General features: G+C 42.5%; 1 protein-coding gene across 1 annotated transcript in view; it reads left to right on the forward strand.

Annotated features, from left to right (window-relative positions):
- The window catches only part of ST6GAL2 (ST6 beta-galactoside alpha-2,6-sialyltransferase 2), a 243,964-nt gene that overhangs the window by 191,840 nt on the left and 33,536 nt on the right, over positions 1-18,588 (forward strand). Inside the window, exons 4-5 of the mRNA XM_077296601.1 lie at positions 2,370-2,467; positions 15,743-15,844. Of these exons, the coding sequence (XP_077152716.1) occupies positions 2,370-2,467; positions 15,743-15,844 (200 nt within the window). The remainder of the gene's footprint in view (positions 1-2,369; positions 2,468-15,742; positions 15,845-18,588) is intronic.

The raw sequence follows: 18,588 nt of genomic DNA on the forward strand, positions 1-18,588 counted from the left end.
GTTGCCCCCTGGTGTTCTTCTCCTGTTACATGCTTGTTATGGTGCCCCCTGGTGTTCTTCTGTTATATGCTTGTTATGGTGCCCCCTGGTGTTCTCCTGTTACATGCTTGTTATGGTGCCCCCTGGTGTTCGTATGCTGTTAGATGCTTGTTATGTTGCCCCCTGGTGTTCTTCTCCTGTTACATGCTTGTTATGGTGCCCCCTGGTGTTCTTCTCCTGTTACATGCTTGTTGTGTCGCATCTGTTGTTCTTTTCCTGCTACATGCTGGTAATAGTGACCCTGGTGTTCTTCTGTTACATGCTTGCTGTATCACCCCTGTTGTTTGCCTGTTACATGGTTGGATGTTACCCCTGTTGTTCTTCTGTTATGTGCTTGTTATAGCACACCTGTTGTTCTTCTCCTGTTACATCTTGTTATGGTGCCCTTTGGTGTTCTTCTCTTGTTACACTTATGTCACCCCTGGTGTTCTTCTCCTCTTACGTGCTTGTTATGGCATCACTGTTGTTCTTTTCCTGTTACATGCTTGTTGTTTCCCCTGGTGTTCTTCTCCTGTTACATGCTTGCTGTGTTGCTCCTCTTGATCTTTTCCTGTTACATGCTTGATAGAGTGACCATGGTGTTCGCCTGTTACATGCTTGTTATATTACCCCTCCTTTTTTTACTGTTACATGCTTGTTATGTCATCACTGGTGTTCTCCCCTAACATTATATTATGGCACCCCCCCTGGTGTTCTTCTGTTACATTTTGCTGACTCCTCTTCCTTTCCTCTCACCCTTACCATCCAGGTTCTTCCAGGATCAGTCCTAGGTCAAACAATCAGTAGATTCAGTTTTCAGTAACATCTCTATTCTGATGACACCCAATTATACATTGTCTCCTGACATTTCCCCTCCGTTACTACAAAATACCAGTGATTAGTCATTGTCTTTCCGCTGTCTCTAACATTACGTCTTCCTTCTAATACTGAATTGATCAAAAAACTAACTCCTTGTGTTTCCTCCTTCCACTAACTTACTCATGCCCGATATTGCCATCTCCGTGTTTGGTTCTACAATTACTTTCCAGCAGCATGCCGATGTCTTAGGGTCACATTTGATACAGATTTTACTTCGTACCCCACATCAGATCACTCTCTCGCTCATGTCACATACAGCTCAAAAACTTCTCTAGAATTTGACCTTTTCTTACCTTTGACTCTACAAAAACTCTTACTGTTGCTATTATTCATTCTTGTCTGGATGACTACAACACTCTACTAATGGTCTCCCTCTCACTAAATCCTCCCCTCTCCAATCTGTCCTGAATGCAGTAGCCAGGATCGCTGCACCGATGCCTTCACCCTGTGCCAGTCGTTGCACTGGTTGCCCATCCGCTACCAAGTCCAATATAAACTTATCCCTCTCACCCACAAAGTTCTCCACAGTTCGGCACCACCCTACATCTGCTCCCTCGTCTCAGTCTACCACCCTACCCATGCCCTCCATTCCGCTAATAAACGAGAATGACATCCTCAATAATCCGAACCTCCCACTTCCGTCTTCAAGACTTCTCCCATGCTGCGAAAAAGTCTTTGGAATCCACTACCCAGGACTATTCGATTAATTCTCTATATCCCCAGTTTTAAGTGTGGCCTAATAACACAGTTTTTTAAACTGGCCTATCACCTCACCTCACTTATCTAACTATCCCCGTTTTACAAGATTTTCCTCCAAATATGTCCCCTCGTAGCATCTGTTACACACCCACCACTTATTGGCCCCTATACACATACTGACTGGTGACCGGTTCATGCTACATTATGTGAAAACCCTATTTATTATATTCATGGCTGGAGCTTACAATACATCACATTTTACCATTCACCTCTCGTGTCTCCCCTATTTCCGCATAGATTGTAAGCTTTATTATTAATCTGTATTGTCTTTATTGTCTGCACAAGTCCACTCTTAATATGTAAAGTGCTGCGGAATATGTTGGTACTGTAGAAATAAAAATGATTCCATTCCTTTTATAGCGCCCCCTGGTGCTCTCCTGTTACATTCGTTTTATGGCGCCCCCTCGTGTTTTTTGATTGCCTTTCAGAATGTCCACCTAATGTGTTGATTGCTGGTGAGATAAAGTTGCTTCTAGTGTGAACGTTTTTCCTTGGTTCGTGTGCGGAGAAGCAGGAATTTGTCTGCTGCTTGTGCACAAGATGAGCAGCATGCGTCACCTCATATAATATACATTTATGTGACACAACTGTCACATTGTCTATTGTACACATCTCATTGTGTAGTGATTTGGGCTTTATCCCATGAATCGTTTGTCCCAGCTATATACATACAAACATCACAGCCTAATAACAACCCTTTTTACATTGCACAGATGCCCATGATGCCGTATTGCGATTTAATTCTGCGCCAACACACAAATATGAGAAAGACGTTGGAAACAAAACCACCGTGCGGATCATAAATTCCCAGGTAAGACATCGAGTACAGCAATCTGACTGGTGCTTCACACTGACACATCGTGGGCAGTAGCTTGTATTCATGACACCTGGGATTTAGTGGTTGCTAGTTGTAACTTTGTTTACTGCGGTTTAAAAGATTTACCAAGCAAATTCGCTTGTTTATTCCTGAAAAGCAGGGTGAGCTGTTTTACCTTTAGGCTACAGTGACCCCTAGTGGGAGAACACAGGAAACACACCGTAGGTTATTGCTTTTTTTCACTGTTTTTATAAATGTCAAGCCTGACATCTATTACTGTTATTTATGCTTATTGTTTATGCATTTATAACAACTGCAAATATGTTACATTTACTGACTGATTATAACTCTCTGGGAGCAGATTCTCTAGGTTGAGTTTATTCACGAATACATCTCAGCCATTCATAAAGATAATGCTGATAAGGGAGTCTATATATGTAGCATCTGTAAAAGGTTACCACCCCCATGTGACCCTAGTATTCAGGGCTAGTGCTCAGGGAGCATGTGGCAAATCTATTGTAGAAATTCATGGCTATATCTAAATGGGATGAGTTCTACAGCATGTGCATGGATTTCTATAAACCCCATTCAGATCTGTGCAGATATTAATGCAGGAGATTTGCTGTATGTGAACTTACCCTAAGGCCGGTTTCACACATCCTGATATTTCCGGTATCGGAGATGTCAGTGCCCATGTGTGTAATACTTGCGGTACACGTGTGGCAACCGTGTGTCGCATCAGTACCACACAGATAGGCGCCAAGGTAGAAGCACTACAGTAAGCGCTGTTCCTCGGCACTGGGTGCTGAAGACGGCTTTCATCATTCTCCCCTGCTCTGCCAGCAATCAGCACGGGCACAGGAGAATGATGAGAGTTATATTAAAGTGATCACAATGACAGCAGGTGGCGGCTGATGGGACTATTACGCTCATCAGCCCACACCTGCTGCCACTAATAACAGTGACAAACACAGTTATACTCACCTAACACCTATTCCATCGAAGCCCTTGTCTTCTGTAATAAAACTAAAATAAAAAACAAGAATATCCCTCACCTCTCCGTCATTCTGTCCCACACCATATTCTATGTGTGTGGGATAAATAGTTTTCAATCTGGACGTTGCCAAGATGCGACTGTCCAGGCTGAGAACCACCGATGAATGAGCTGCTGCAAGCGCATAAACGCCTCTCCATTACTAAGCCGTGGGCTTGATGTCACATGACAATATAACCCCACAAATATAAACCCTACTTGCCACCGCTTACAGGGCAAAGGGCAAGTGGGAAGAGCCAGGCAAAGCTCCAGAATTGACGCATCTAATAGATGCGCCTTTTCCGGGCAGCTGTAGGCTGCTATTTTTGGGATGGGGGGGGGGGCTATATCAATGGCCCCTTACCAGCCTGAGAATACCAGCCCCCAGCTGTCAGCTTTAGCAAGGCTGGTTGTCAAAAATGGAGGGACCCCACCCCATTTTCTAAAACCCACCCCATTTTCTAAAGTTATTTATTTAAATAATTTAAAAAAACAGTATGGGGACCCCTTTTTTCTTGATAACCAGCCTTGCTGAAGCTGACAGCTCAGGGTTGCAGCCCCTAACTGTGAGTTTTGCCTGGTTGGTTCAAGAAAATAGGGGGGAACCCATGCCGGCTTTTTCATTTATTTAATTATATCGCAGGCGGCCGGTGAGGAATACCCCGATCATCCACTCCTACTTTCACTGTTATTAACAGCAGCAGGTGTCGGGTGAAGGGAGTAAGGGAGTAAGAGTCCCAAAAGCCCCCACCTGCTGCCATCGTTCTGACTTTAATATAACTCTCATCATTCCCCTCTACTTGCACCGATCGTGGCAGAGCAGGTGAGAATGAGGAGAGTCATCTTCAGCACTAGCACCGGGGAACAGCGCTTACTGTAGCGCTTCTTCCCCGGCAGCCGTCCGTGTGACACGGATTACATCAATTTGTGTCCTCCGTGTGCATATGTGCAGAAATTTTTGCTGCCTGTGCTGACGGTAAAAAAACGACATGTCTACGTGTGGGGCACACGGACACACAGTCCGTGGAAACACATTGACATGTGCACGTGTGTACGTGTCTCCGGTACATAAACGTGCGTAATCGCAGCTTTTTTTTCCGCAGCATGTCAATTCTTTTTGCGGATCTGCAACATTTCTGCACCCATTGACTTACATTGTGTTAGGCCAATCCACAGCAAAACCACAGGTTTAAAAAAGATCAGCGGATGTGCCTGCGAGAAACGCTGCAGATCGGGAGGGGGGTGAGTGTGTGAGCGGAGTGTGGGAGGATACTGTGTGTGTGGGCGGAGATTTGCGGGGCTGAGTGCCGGTGTTTGGGGGGTCTGCAGGGCTATATGTGTCTGTGTGTGTGTGTGTGTGCATGAAGATGTGCAAGGCTGTGTGTGAGGGTGTTAGTGTGTATCTGTGTGTTTGCGTGAGTGTGCGGGGCTGTATGTGTGTGTGTGCGGGGCTGTATGTGTGTGTGCGGGGCTGTATGTGTGTGTGCGGGGCTGTATGTGTGTGTGCGGGGCTGTATGTGTGTGTGCAGGGCTGTGTGTGTGTGTGCAGGTCTGTGTGCAGACAGGCATCATCCGATCGGACTACTAGTCCCATCTGGCTATGCCCGCTACAGTGACAGGTAGCCGGATGATGGGACAGCAGTAGTCCCATCATCCGGCTACTGTGTTCAAGTGTAAAAAGAAAAAACACATACACACATATACAGTACCTACATATAGTCATACAGTACAAACAACATACAGTACATACAACATACAGTATATACTCCCCATACAGCTAATCACCAAAGCCCTCGATCACCTGTAAAAAATTTAAAAATAATAAACCACCAGTATACTCCCAGATCCGATTTAATCCATTTAATAACGAGTGTCCCACGACGATCTCCCGTGGAGAGCTGTCACATCAGCAGATGCGACCGCTCTCCAAGGGCTCCGAGATACAATGACGGTATCCTCCTGCACTGTATCCCTCCGATGCTGTGAGTACAGTATAGTTCATACTGTCACTTGCGGCACTGCTGTGTGGGGAAATTCTCACGCAGCAGTGCTGTAAAGTGAGAGGCCATTGAACCCTCAGTGATAACACTGCAGGAGCCATTGTTTCCTGTCAGTGTGTCACTGGAGGCCTATAGAGCTGTCACATCTACTGATGTGACAGCTCTATAGGGGAGCTCATCCTGGGACACTCGTTATTAATTGGACTGCGTCGGACCAGGGAGTATACTGTTGGTTTATTATTTTTTATTTTTTTGCAGGTGATCGATGGCTTTGGGGGAATTAGGCATGGTTGTAAGTAAGGTGAAATTAAAAATATTAAAATACTTTTTCTGGCCGTGTCTTTATTTAACTTTTTCACTACTATAGGATCAGTAATGGATAGGTGTCTTATTGACGCCTCTCCATTACTAACCGGGCTTAATGTCACCTTACCCTCAAAGGTGACATTAACCCCTTATTACCCCATATGCCACCGCTACATGTCAGTGGGAAGAGAGAGGCTAAGTGCTGGAATTGCGCCATTTTTGGGGTGGCTGGGGGCTGATATTTGAAGCCGGGGGGGGTTAATATCCATGGCCCCTCTCTAGGTTATGAATATCATCCCACAACTGTCTGCATTGCATTTTCTGGCTTTTAATTATAGGGGGACCCCACGTCATTTTTTGGGTGCTGTCCCCTATTTTTATAGCCAGTAAAGGCTATCTATACAACTGCGGGCTGATATTCATAGCCTGGGAAGCTCCATGGGTATTAACCCCTTCCCAGGCTATAAACATTGTCCGGGATAGCTGTCGGCTTTCCCTCTCTGGCGCAAAAAATTGCGCAGGAGCCCACGCCATTTTTTTCCCCTTTTTTAAATTAAAGATATTGTGTGCAGATTTTGTGTGTGTGTCCTTATTTAACTATTTATGTACCATTTTATTAGGTTCATTACTAAACATCGGCCTTAGTATTATCTATCCATCTATCTATCTATCTATTATCTATCTATCCCATATGTATCTATCCCATATCTATCTATCTATTATTTATCTATCTATTATCTGTCTGTCTGTCTGTGTGTGTAACATTATTCTTCAATGGAGTATGTAAAATAAGAGGTTGGACAAAGAAATGACATCACAATTATTTTTTTTTTTGTTAAATAAAAGATCTTTATTTAGGTTACAAAAACGCAGACAAATCTGCAGGAAAAAAACGCATGGAAATCTGCACAAAAAACGCATCAAATTCGCAGCAAATACGCGTCAAAAACGCATCAAATCTGCACGGATTTTTACCTGCGTTTTCTGCAAAGAGATGCAGAATCTGCGCAGAAAATTCCACAGCCAAGTCTGCAATATGTGCACATACCCTAATAGTGTTCTACCGTTGTGCATCTGCCACAGTGAAAGCCCAGCCACTAGGAGGAAATTAGCTACAGTATACACCTCCCAGCAGCCTCAGGCTTTAAGTCATAGGGGTGAACCTTCAGTTACCATTCAGTACATAGTGAGCAGCGGCTGGAAACAGGTCCCAACACTGACTGACAGCCGGGTTAACAGTCTATTAGTATAGTGCTGGCTGTCAGTCAGTGCCGGGTTGTGGTTACAGGCTCCGCTCACTATGTACTGAGTAGTGACTGAAGCCGAGCCTCTATGAAAAAGTTAATTTCTTCACAGCAGCGTTGACTTTAGTGCGGCAGCCACATGGCGTCAGAATCCTATTAACCTGCAGAATAACTGCTTATCTGTAGGTTAAGGCTGTGTGCACACGTTGCAGATTTTTCACGGTTTTTTTTCACGTTTTTTCGCTATAAAAATGTGAAAAAAACACCTACATTATGCATCCCATCATTTAGAATGCATTCCGCAATTTTTGTGCACATGATGCGTTTTTTTCCGCAAAAAAAACGCATCGCGGTAAAAAACGTAGCATGTTCATTAATTTTGCGGATTTTTTGTGGATTTCCCACTATATTATTGCATTGGGAACCTTTGGAAAAATCCGCAAAAAAAACGCACCAAAAACGCAGTAAAAACGCAAGAAAAATGCATGCGGATTTCTTGCAGAAAATGTCCTGTTTTGCTCAGGAAATTTTTGCAAGAAATCCTGAACGTGTTAACATAGCCTAATAGCGTTTTTTCACATGACACCTTCTCTTTAAGGCTACTTTCACACTAGGGTCGTGCACTGCACGTCGCTATGCGTCGTTTTGTAGAAAAAACGCATCCTGCAAAAGAGCTTGCAGGATGCGTTTTTTCTCCATAGACTTGCATTAGCGACGCAGTGCGACGCATTCCCACACGTCGCAACCGTCGTGCGACGGTTGCGTCGTGTTGCGTCGGTCCGTCGGCACCAAAAAACGTTGCATGTAACGTTTTTTGGTGTGTCGAGACCGTCTTTTCCGACCGCGCATGCGCGGCCGGAACTCCGCGCCCGCCTCCCCGCACATCACAATGGGGCAGCAGATGCGTTGAAAAACAGCATCCGCTGCCCCCGTTGTGCGTCGCTTTCACTGCTTGCGTCGGTACGTCGCAACAATGCAATTCGTCGTGCGTCATACAAAGCTAGTGTGAAAGTAGCCTAAGGCTGAATTTATATCCAAAAGAAAAGGGAGGTACCACACAAAAGGCAATATAAAATTCAAATTACTTTATTAAAGGTAATTAAAACCAAGAAGGAAAGTATTATTTAAACAAAACATAATAGGACAGGGGTATAGAAACAAGGCAGAGTGACCCCACAACAGTCCACATAAAGGTTAAATAACCAGGCATATGCATACAGAGGTAATAAAGCTGTGTTAAATATATAGTAAGACTCTATGCAACAGCATTTGAAAAAACTGACCGTCACATCCATACATAGACTAAGTGTGAACAGGTGCTGAACCTAGAGTAACCAACTCATATATAGTCAAGTAAAAAAGGCAGCACACTGCAGCGCTAAGACATGCAAACATGAAACATGAAAACTGAACTGCAATACTGCACTAGAAATATGAAAAATGAGAGCGTTTAGCGCATAAAAATGGCCAATTTTATGTGTACCTGATAGCCCCTTTACGGCATCTCTCGTATATCAGGTCCTACGCTTGCCTACCTCGCTGAGAATAAACGTCTCCATGTGAATGGGTACCTGTGAAAACCTCTTCCTAGACTCATATTCTCTCTCTCTGTGGAGGGGTACTGGACCCGCTGCGATTAAAACACCTGGGCTAGGAGGCGGAGTGCTCAGTCAGAAGGCTAAATAATATATTTGAAAAAACTGACCGTCACATCCATACATAGACTAAGTGTGAACAGGTGCTGAACCTAGAGTAACCAACTCATATATAGTCAAGTAAAAAAGGCAGCACACTGCAGCGCTAAGACATGCAAACATGAAACATGAAAACTGAACTGCAATACTGCACTAGAAATATGAAAAATGAGAGCGTTTAGCGCATAAAAATGGCCAATTTTATGTGTACCTGATAGCCCCTTTACGGCATCTCTCGTATATCAGGTCCTACGCTTGCCTACCTCGCTGAGAATAAACGTCTCCATGTGAATGGGTACCTGCAGTGCGCTGCAGTGTGCTGCCTTTTTTACTTGACTATATATGAGTTGGTTACTCTAGGTTCAGCACCTGTTCACACTTAGTCTATGTATGGATGTGACGGTCAGTTTTTTCAAATATATTATTTAGCCTTCTGACTGAGCACTCCGCCTCCTAGCCCAGGTGTTTTAATCGCAGCGGGTCCAGTACCCCTCCACAGAGAGAGAGAATATGAGTCTAGGAAGAGGTTTTCACAGGTACCCATTCACATGGAGACGTTTATTCTCAGCGAGGTAGGCAAGCGTAGGACCTGATATACGAGAGATGCCGTAAAGGGGCTATCAGGTACACATAAAATTGGCCATTTTTATGCGCTAAACGCTCTCATTTTTCATATTTCTAGTGCAGTATTGCAGTTCAGTTTTCATGTTTCATGTTTGCATGTCTTAGCGCTGCAGTGTCTATGCAACAGCAGGCTCAGGATTTGTAATAGCATATATTGCTGAAGGTAATTCTATGTGAGTAAATATCATGGCTCATAGAAGTATATATAGATATGTCCCAAAAATAATATAATGCACGTAAATATATACTCTAAAAAAATATATATAACTATATCATGAGGTAGGTAACAGGCTAATAAAGTGTCAGTGCACACATGAGGTTAACCATTAAACCTATGAATAATTATACAGGGACAAAATAAGAGTAGTGGAAAGTATAGAGCACTCAATATCACGTAACTACCTGCTAGCAAGAGGACTGCGGTGGGGGAATGAACCCCGACGCGCGTTTCGCAACGTAGCTTCTTCCAGGGGGTCGTGGTAATACCAGGGGCACGGTGCAAACCTTATATATGCGGCGGTTGTCTCGGCGCTTAGCGTCCATCAGTTCCAAAACAGGAAGCGGTGGGTCCGGCGTCCCACGTCATCAAGTCCCGCCCACCTCCGACGCGTCAGAGGAGTGAGGAACAAGACGACGCTATAGGACACGTTACCACGGCAACCCAAGATGGCCGACGGGCGCAAGCGCACTGCGCTGCAATAAGGAAACAGTGTGAAGATAGAAGAGAGTACTAAATATGCTGCACAGACCAGGTATCGTGCACAACCAAAAAGGAAATGCATAGTGTCGTGCACAGCCGAAGAGGAAATGTATAATAAATAAGGGGTATGTGTTTACAGTCCATTAAAAAAAAGGTACAGATGTGAATAAAAGTGCAGAAGTGACATTAAAGCTGGTGAAAGTGGGGATGCCACTAAATATATAAGATTGAAAGTAGCAAGTAACTATGTATAACACATAAAAAAATTTTTATCATGACATATAAAAATGTATACAACCAAGGAAAATAAATACAGTGCAAAAATACATAGTGGATAAATGTCCACGGTTCATAAATAAAAGTGCAAATACAGCATTAATGCTCATAAAAATACAAATATATATAAGTGCCTTGAATGCATATAGTAAAAAGAGGGGGAGTGACTGGACATATAACCAAACAAGAAATATCATACAAAAACCACATAGATATACATACTAACAAATATATAAATATACAGCAATAAATTGATACAGAAAATTCATTACAGTGAAACTAATAGTAGTCCTTTCATATATAAATAGATGGAGTCCAGCTGAATAGCATTATACGAAAGAAATAGGTAGATGGCGGCTGGTCAAATCGTACTCTCATGCAAAAGTTGTAAACCACTAAGGAGGAGACAACACAAACAGTTAATACAGAAAAACAGCTAAAAGGCATAAAATTACATGTCCAATTAGGTAAAGAGTGTATGTACACATATACAGACATGCAGATCTCTAAAAAATTAAAACAAAAAACAAGGAGGAACACACCACATTACCCAAATAACAATCTTTAGAGAAAAGGAGCAAAACTCATAACTTCGTTTAAGCCCTTAGGTTGAAGTGAGCCAATTCTTGAGATCCATTTAGTCTCAAGTTGGGCCAGTCTGGTCTTAATATTGCCACCTCTCGAATCCACCAGAATTCTATCAATACCAATTACCCTCAAACCACTAGGATCACAATTGTGGGCTAGTCTAAAATGCCGTGGTATTGGTTTCAAAAGTGTCAGGTCAGTAACCCCACACGCACTGGCTATGTCCCGAACATGTTCTCGGGTCCGTATTCTGAGTTGTCTGGACGTCATACCCACATAAATCAGGTGGCACGGACATGTGGCATAGTAGATCACACAGTCCGTGCCACGCGTGATGTTGTGGGTGATGTGAAAACTCTTACCATGTATGTCCTTGAATTCCTGGGCCCTGTCCATATTGCGACAAGCCAGACACTTTTTGCAGGGGAAGAAACCCCATTTGGGTCCTTTGGTGCCAAAAACATTGCGATTAGTGATCCCCTTATATTGGCTATGAACCAGCATATCTTTGAGGTTCCGAGATCTCCTATATGTGATTGTAGGAGTCGCAGATATATTTTGTGCCAAAAGGGGGTCATTCGTGATAATAGGCCAGAACTTAGACAGAGCTTGTCTCATTGGTTTCCATTTTTCATTATAGTCTGATATAAATCTCACCGTGGCTGGCATATTCGATGTACTTTTTGGTTTTAATTTCAACAAATCCTGCCTAGATTTTTTGTCCGCTCTAGACCAACCCTGTTTAATCACCCGATTTGAATATCCCCTTTCTAGGAACCGTTGCGCCAGTTCAGATGATTGGTTTTGAAATGAGGATTCAGTAGAGCAGATTCTCCTGGTTCTTAGGAACTGCCCATATGGAATGCTATCCTTAAGTGGTCTGGGGTGTGAAGAAGTGGCATGCAATATCGAATTAACGGAAGTTTCCTTCCTGTATACCTCCGTATGCAGGAAGCCATCCTCGCCTTTGAGGATTTTTGTGTCCAAGAATTCAATAGATGACTGGCTATACTTATGGGTCAACTTTATATTTAGTGAATTGTTATTCAAAAGTTGAATGAAAGAAATTAGATCCTCCTCAGAGCCCTGCCAGATAACAAAAATGTCATCTATAAATCGTACCCAGGTACAAACTTTCTCAATCAAAGGAATTTCCTCTTCGGCTGTGCACGACACTATGCATTTCCTTTTTGGTTGTGCACGATACCTGGTCTGTGCAGCATATTTAGTACTCTCTTCTATCTTCACACTGTTTCCTTATTGCAGCGCAGTGCGCTTGCGCCCGTCGGCCATCTTGGGTTGCCGTGGTAACGTGTCCTATAGCGTCGTCTTGTTCCTCACTCCTCTGACGCGTCGGAGGTGGGCGGGACTTGATGACGTGGGACGCCGGACCCACCGCTTCCTGTTTTGGAACTGATGGACGCTAAGCGCCGAGACAACCGCCGCATATATAAGGTTTGCACCGTGCCCCTGGTATTACCACGACCCCCTGGAAGAAGCTACGTTGCGAAACGCGCAACCCTTGCTAGCAGGTAGTTACGTGATATTGAGTGCTCTATACTTTCCACTACTCTTATTTTGTCCCTGTATAATTATTCATAGGTTTAATGGTTAACCTCATGTGTGCACTGACACTTTATTAGCCTGTTACCTACCTCATGATATAGTTATATATTTTTTTTTAGAGTATATATTTACGTGCATTATATTATTTTTGGGACATATCTATATATACTTCTATGAGCCATGATATTTACTCACATAGAATTACCTTCAGCAATATATGCTATTACAAATCCTGAGCCTGCTGTTGCATAGAGTCTTACTATATATTTAACACAGCTTTATTACCTCTGTATGCATATGCCTGGTTATTTAACCTTTATGTGGACTGTTGTGGGGTCACTCTGCCTTGTTTCTATACCCCTGTCCTATTATGTTTTGTTTAAATAATACTTTCCTTCTTGGTTTTAATTACCTTTAATAAAGTAATTTGAATTTTATATTGCCTTTTGTGTGGTACCTCCCTTTTCTTTTGGATATATTTGATTGTGGTGGTACACCGTATACACTTTTTGGTCAAATCTATATTGGTAAACTAAGGCTGAATTTAGCAGGGCTGTGGAGTCGGTAAGCCAAACCTCCGACTTCTTAATTTCCCTGACTCCGACTCCACAGCACTGCCTCACTAACCTCACCCTCCTCTATATTGCCCCACACTGAAATACCGTACTGCTCCTAGAGAAGCCAGTGTTCACACACAGTATGGTACCATTTTCATGGTCGACACAATGCCCCCCACACACAGTGTGATGTCTCCACAGTGTACACACACTTTGCATGTGTCCTGCTCCTCGTCTCTGCTGACTAGCCAGTGGATCTCTCCTCCACAGTTTAGACTGTGCAGAGACTGAGCATCCTGCTAGGACCTTTAGGTCATATGAGAATGTCATGTGACAACAACAAACCACGACATTTGTACTGCTCTTTTTTCATATTGGACTCAAAGCATTTCAGGGTCCTGGCCGGATCTCCAGTGTCTGCATAGATTGAATGCTGGAGGAGGATCTGATGGTTCCCTGCCCCTCCATTATATTCAGCAGTATCTGTGTTCTAAGACGGCAGATATAGCTGAAGTTGGGACATACCCTTAGACCTCCAGTAAGACAGCGGGACAGCTCCCCAAATTCAGGACAGTCTGTTTTTTGCACTCTGTGTTCGGACCGTGATACATGGACGTCTGAATTCAACGTGTAGGGTCACAGGACAGTTTTCTCCACATGTGAGATAAATGGTCCAGTTATTCTAATCAAACTGTGATCAGAGTGGCACCAGTTTTTTTTTTCAGATGTAGAGAGTAAAAAAAAAAAATAATAAGTTTTTCCACCCTCTCCATACTGTCAGTCCAAGAAAATCAAACCACACTCGATCCAATGTTTTTCTCGGACCCATAGATTTTCATTGCTGATTTTGATCTGACACTTAGATCAAAATCGGACATGTCACCTTTTTTTTCCGCCGACCACTCGGTTCATGGAAAACAATCCCCATGGAATATCATGGGTACGAGTGAAAACCATGGATTGTACTTATCCAAAAGAATTGGTCATGTGCACGAGCTCTCAGACTGATACTGCACTTCCTCAATTACACCAGATGCACATATAATTAAATTATACAATTTCTCACACAAAAGGGACATACAAGTATCCTGTCAGATCACTAATTCTTAGTTTTGCCATTCTACCAAATGGTCCCCAAAGTGTGTAAAGAACACAACATAAACTCAGCAGGTATTATCCCCCCAAGGTCCAGCGCCGTCTTCCACCACTGCTGCGGTCCTGGTGTTGTGACTCGATCGAGGGGTGATTTCACATCCACAGCGTGTGTCACCACTCTAGTCAACCAGTCACTGAGCTCTGCATCCTGTGCCATCACCCTATACACCAGCACAGAGCGCAGCGACTGGCTGACTAGAGCGGTGATGTCATAAAAATAGCGCATGTCACCGCTCTAGTCAGCTAGTCACTGAGCCCTCTGCAACGGCACTGATCCCAGCAACTGGCTGACTAGAGCAGTGGCGTCTTTTTGTGGTGTTTCTGATCTAGTCACCACAGCGGGACCTCAGTGGCATCGGGAAGCTAATGCTGGACCCTGGGGATGTTGGGGAGAACCTGAAGAGTCTATTTTATGTACTTTCCACACTTTGAAAGTGGACATTCCCTTTAATATTATGGGGCGGAGGGAGTGATAGGGAGAGAGCCATAAATCTCTCAGCTGTCCCTGTGATTAATAGCTCTGCATGCAAATATATACAATGTGCAGATACAGTAGGGATATGCACAGTCCTCTACCAGAAGTGATACAGCACTGGGGGGAAATCTGTGCTGTGACCATTGCTTATCAAGTTTCAAAAAATTTTTTAAAAAACTGACCGTCACATGCAAACATAGGCTAGGTGTGAACAGGTGCTAACCTAGAGTCACCAACTCATATACAATCAAATAAATAAGGCAGCACTCTGTGGTGCCAAAACTTGCAAACATGAAATATGAAAATTGAATTGCATTACTGCACTAGAAATATAAAAAATTGAGAAAGTTTAGCCCATAAATTGGCCAAATCATGTGTACCTGGTAGCCACGATAAGGCATTTCCCGTTTACCAGGACCTAACAATGCCAATCCTCACTTAGAACAAAAGTCTTCATCTGTATGGAAACCTGTGAATCCTCTCTTAGACTAAAGTCTATATCTCTGTGAAGGGGTAGGGTCCTGCCTTGATTAAAAACACGTGTAGCTAAGAGTGCTCAGTCAGAAGGCTAATGAATACAAATTTCAAAAAAGCTTTCTCAATTTTTCATATTTCTAGTGCAGTAATGCAATTCAATTTTCATATTTCATGTTTGCAAGTTTTGGCGCTACAGAGTGCTGCCTTATTTATTTAATTGCTTATCAAGTGACTGCTGGTAACAGCCCTGCACAGGCAGTGACACTGCTACTCAGCAGCATTAGGGTATGTTTCCATGTGGTGTATTCCAAGCGCTTTGGATGCAGCGGATAAGTACCCCGTCCAAAGCGCTGACGGCTTTTGTACGCCCGGGATTCCGCATGTGTTAATTCATCCTATATATAGAATGGTGCCATTTATCTTGTATCTATCGGAGACTGTGCATCTCTGCAAGATAAATAGACATGCTGCGGTTTATGTTGATGTAATTTATAAAAAAAAAATTTACCTTCTAGTTTGTTAATGCTGCCTATATTATAGTTTTTTTAAAGAATTAATTTTTTTTCAATCGCAGATTCTTACTAATCCAAGCCACCACTTTGCAGAGAGTTCTTTGTACAAAGATGTCACTTTAGTTGCATGGGATCCATCACCATATTATGCTGACCTGCATATGGTAAGATGATTTTTTCTTAGAAACGATCATAAGTGAAAAGTGCTAAGATTTCATGTACTTAAGGTAATTTTTTAAAAATCACCAAAACAATGTAGAGTTACATTTCAATAAGAACTGCTGAGTGCTGACACTGCTAGCACACAGAATCCTTAATGATGTATTACACACTTTCAGACGTTCATTGTCAGACACGTTGGTGCTCAACTTGCAAATATGCGTAATCAACTGTCTCCAGAAAAACAAAAATAGAAAGCGGCACTCACCACCAATCATTGCCGAGTGAATCAGGTCTACATGTGAAACGACTGTTACTTCATGTCTCCATAGAAAAATTAATAGTGGCCGCTTTCTACTATTGTTTCGTTGGAGAGAGATAATCCAGTATTACATTCATGTCCTTTATGTCCCATACTGTTTTTCATATAGTGTGCCAGCAGATTTAACTTTTATTGCTATCGTTCAACATATGCAAATTATCATGGACTAGTCCAATGGGTAATGACTCCGCAGAAAAATCTGTCCTTTCTGGACATGATTGACATTCTACAGATTGTCCATGACATCTCTCAGGCAATCAAAGTCTTGTGCATGAACACACCTTTTGGGCATGCACAAAGCAGCCGGGCAAATTTTCTTTAGCTTCTTTGGCATATCACACATGCCCCGGAGAACATAGTGACCCCAAATTCTATCCAGCCCGCAGACACCAATATTTTCATCTCGTGAGAAATGACAAGGGCGGTATAGATAATGACAAGGGGCATAAAGAATACGGAATATAAAGCTGAACTGTTAGACAAGATGCTCAGTCAGACTAGTACGAGATTTCTGCATATGCTGAGTTCCAGCAATAAAAGTTGGTTTTGGTTATGAGAGTATGGCACAACAAAGACCTGATTATAATACAGGGTTATGACTCTAATTAGTTATGGTGATGTTACGGGGGGTTTGGGGGACCTGACAGGTTTTCCCTTCAGGTGTCCAATTTGATATTAGGTCGTTAAGAGGATGCAACTGACCCATTTTCTTTTCTTATTCTGGGCCAATGAAAATATAAAAACTAATTAAAGCAAAGCACAAGTGTGTGTGTGTGTGTATATATATATATATATATATATATATATATATATATATATATATATATATATACATATATATATATATATATATATATATATATATATATATATATATATATATATATATATATATATATATATATATATATATTGTATATTATTATTCTATTATTATTTATCAGCCTTTTATGTCAAGTTACTTCCAAAGACATTGAAAGACCTTCTATTTAGGGTGACCCATAAACTGTGATTGGTGGTGCATTAGTTTTTACTGAAGCAATACTCTGATTGAAAACTTGAATGAGACGTGTGTTTTACTTAGATAAGTTTGGAACTAAAAGCCAAGAATGCATGAAATTGAAATTTTCAGAAAGTATTAATTCTGAGAGTAGATTATTTGCAGCAGGACAGATACCCTGATAATTTGTTTTTCAGCAGGCTACCAAGTACCATATTTCCCGGCGTATGAGACGACTGGGCGTATAAGACAACCCCTAAATTTTCCAGTTAAAATATAGAGTTTGGGATATACTCGCCGTATAAGACTACCCCTCTTCCGGTGTTTGCTGCTTTGTAATGTGCATGACAGCACGACAAACACCGCTTCTGATCGGCGGGGAAATCATCCCCGCCAGAGAGCAGCGGTTCCCACAATGTCAAAAGACAGCGTGAGTGTTCAGCTGTGATCGCAGGTATAAAGCTTACCTCCGTTCACTGGTGTCAGCTGATGGGACAACCGCTCCCATCATCCGACACCTACAGCCTCTAGTTACAGTGAGAACAGGAGCGGCGGATGGGAGTATTCATCAGCCACTCCTGCGCTGTAAATAAATAAGGTAGCTAAAAAAAAACATTGTGCGATCCCCCCTATTTTTGATAACCAGAAAGGACAAAACTCACAGCTGGAGGCTGCAACCTTCAGCTGTCAGCTTCAGCAAGGCTAGTTATCAAAAATAGAGGGGTCCCCATGCTGTTTTTTAAATTATTTAAAAATAATTTTAAAAAACGGCGTGGGGTCCAACCATTTTTGACAACCAACCTTGCTAAAGCTGACAGCTGGTGTCTGGTATTCTCAGGCTGGTAAGGGGCCATGGATATTGACCCCCCCAGGCTAAAAATAGTAGCCCACCACCGGTCAGAAAAGGCACATCTATTAGATGTGCCAATTCTGGTGCTTTGCCCGACTCTTCCCACTTGCCCTGTAGCGGTGGCAAGTGGGGTTCATATTTGTGGGGTTGATGTCACCTTTGTATTGTCAGATGACATCAAGTCCACAGCTTAGTAATGGAGAAGCATCTATAAGACACCTGTCCATTACTAATCCCATAGTTAATGTTAACACACCGAGACACCAGAGATGACCCAAATACAATATATAACAATCAATAAATTATTGAAATCATTGACTCCTAACGGTGTTCAGTGAATATTGGTGACTACCACCACCAAGTAGAGAAAGAAAACCAACCACCCTATGGATTTACCAGAGAGACCACACACAGGTATTATATCACAGAAATATCTTTGTTCCAAATTATTCATGACAACCATCTAAAAACAATTAATATGTACGCATAACAGGACATACAGAATTAATATATAAGATATTATCAATACCCAGGTAACCACATAAATAGTCCCCAAAGAAAAAGAAAAATAATAAAA

This window comes from Ranitomeya variabilis, chromosome 3 (genome assembly GCF_051348905.1).
Source record: "Ranitomeya variabilis isolate aRanVar5 chromosome 3, aRanVar5.hap1, whole genome shotgun sequence".
NCBI classification, from domain to species: Eukaryota; Metazoa; Chordata; class Amphibia; order Anura; family Dendrobatidae; genus Ranitomeya; species Ranitomeya variabilis.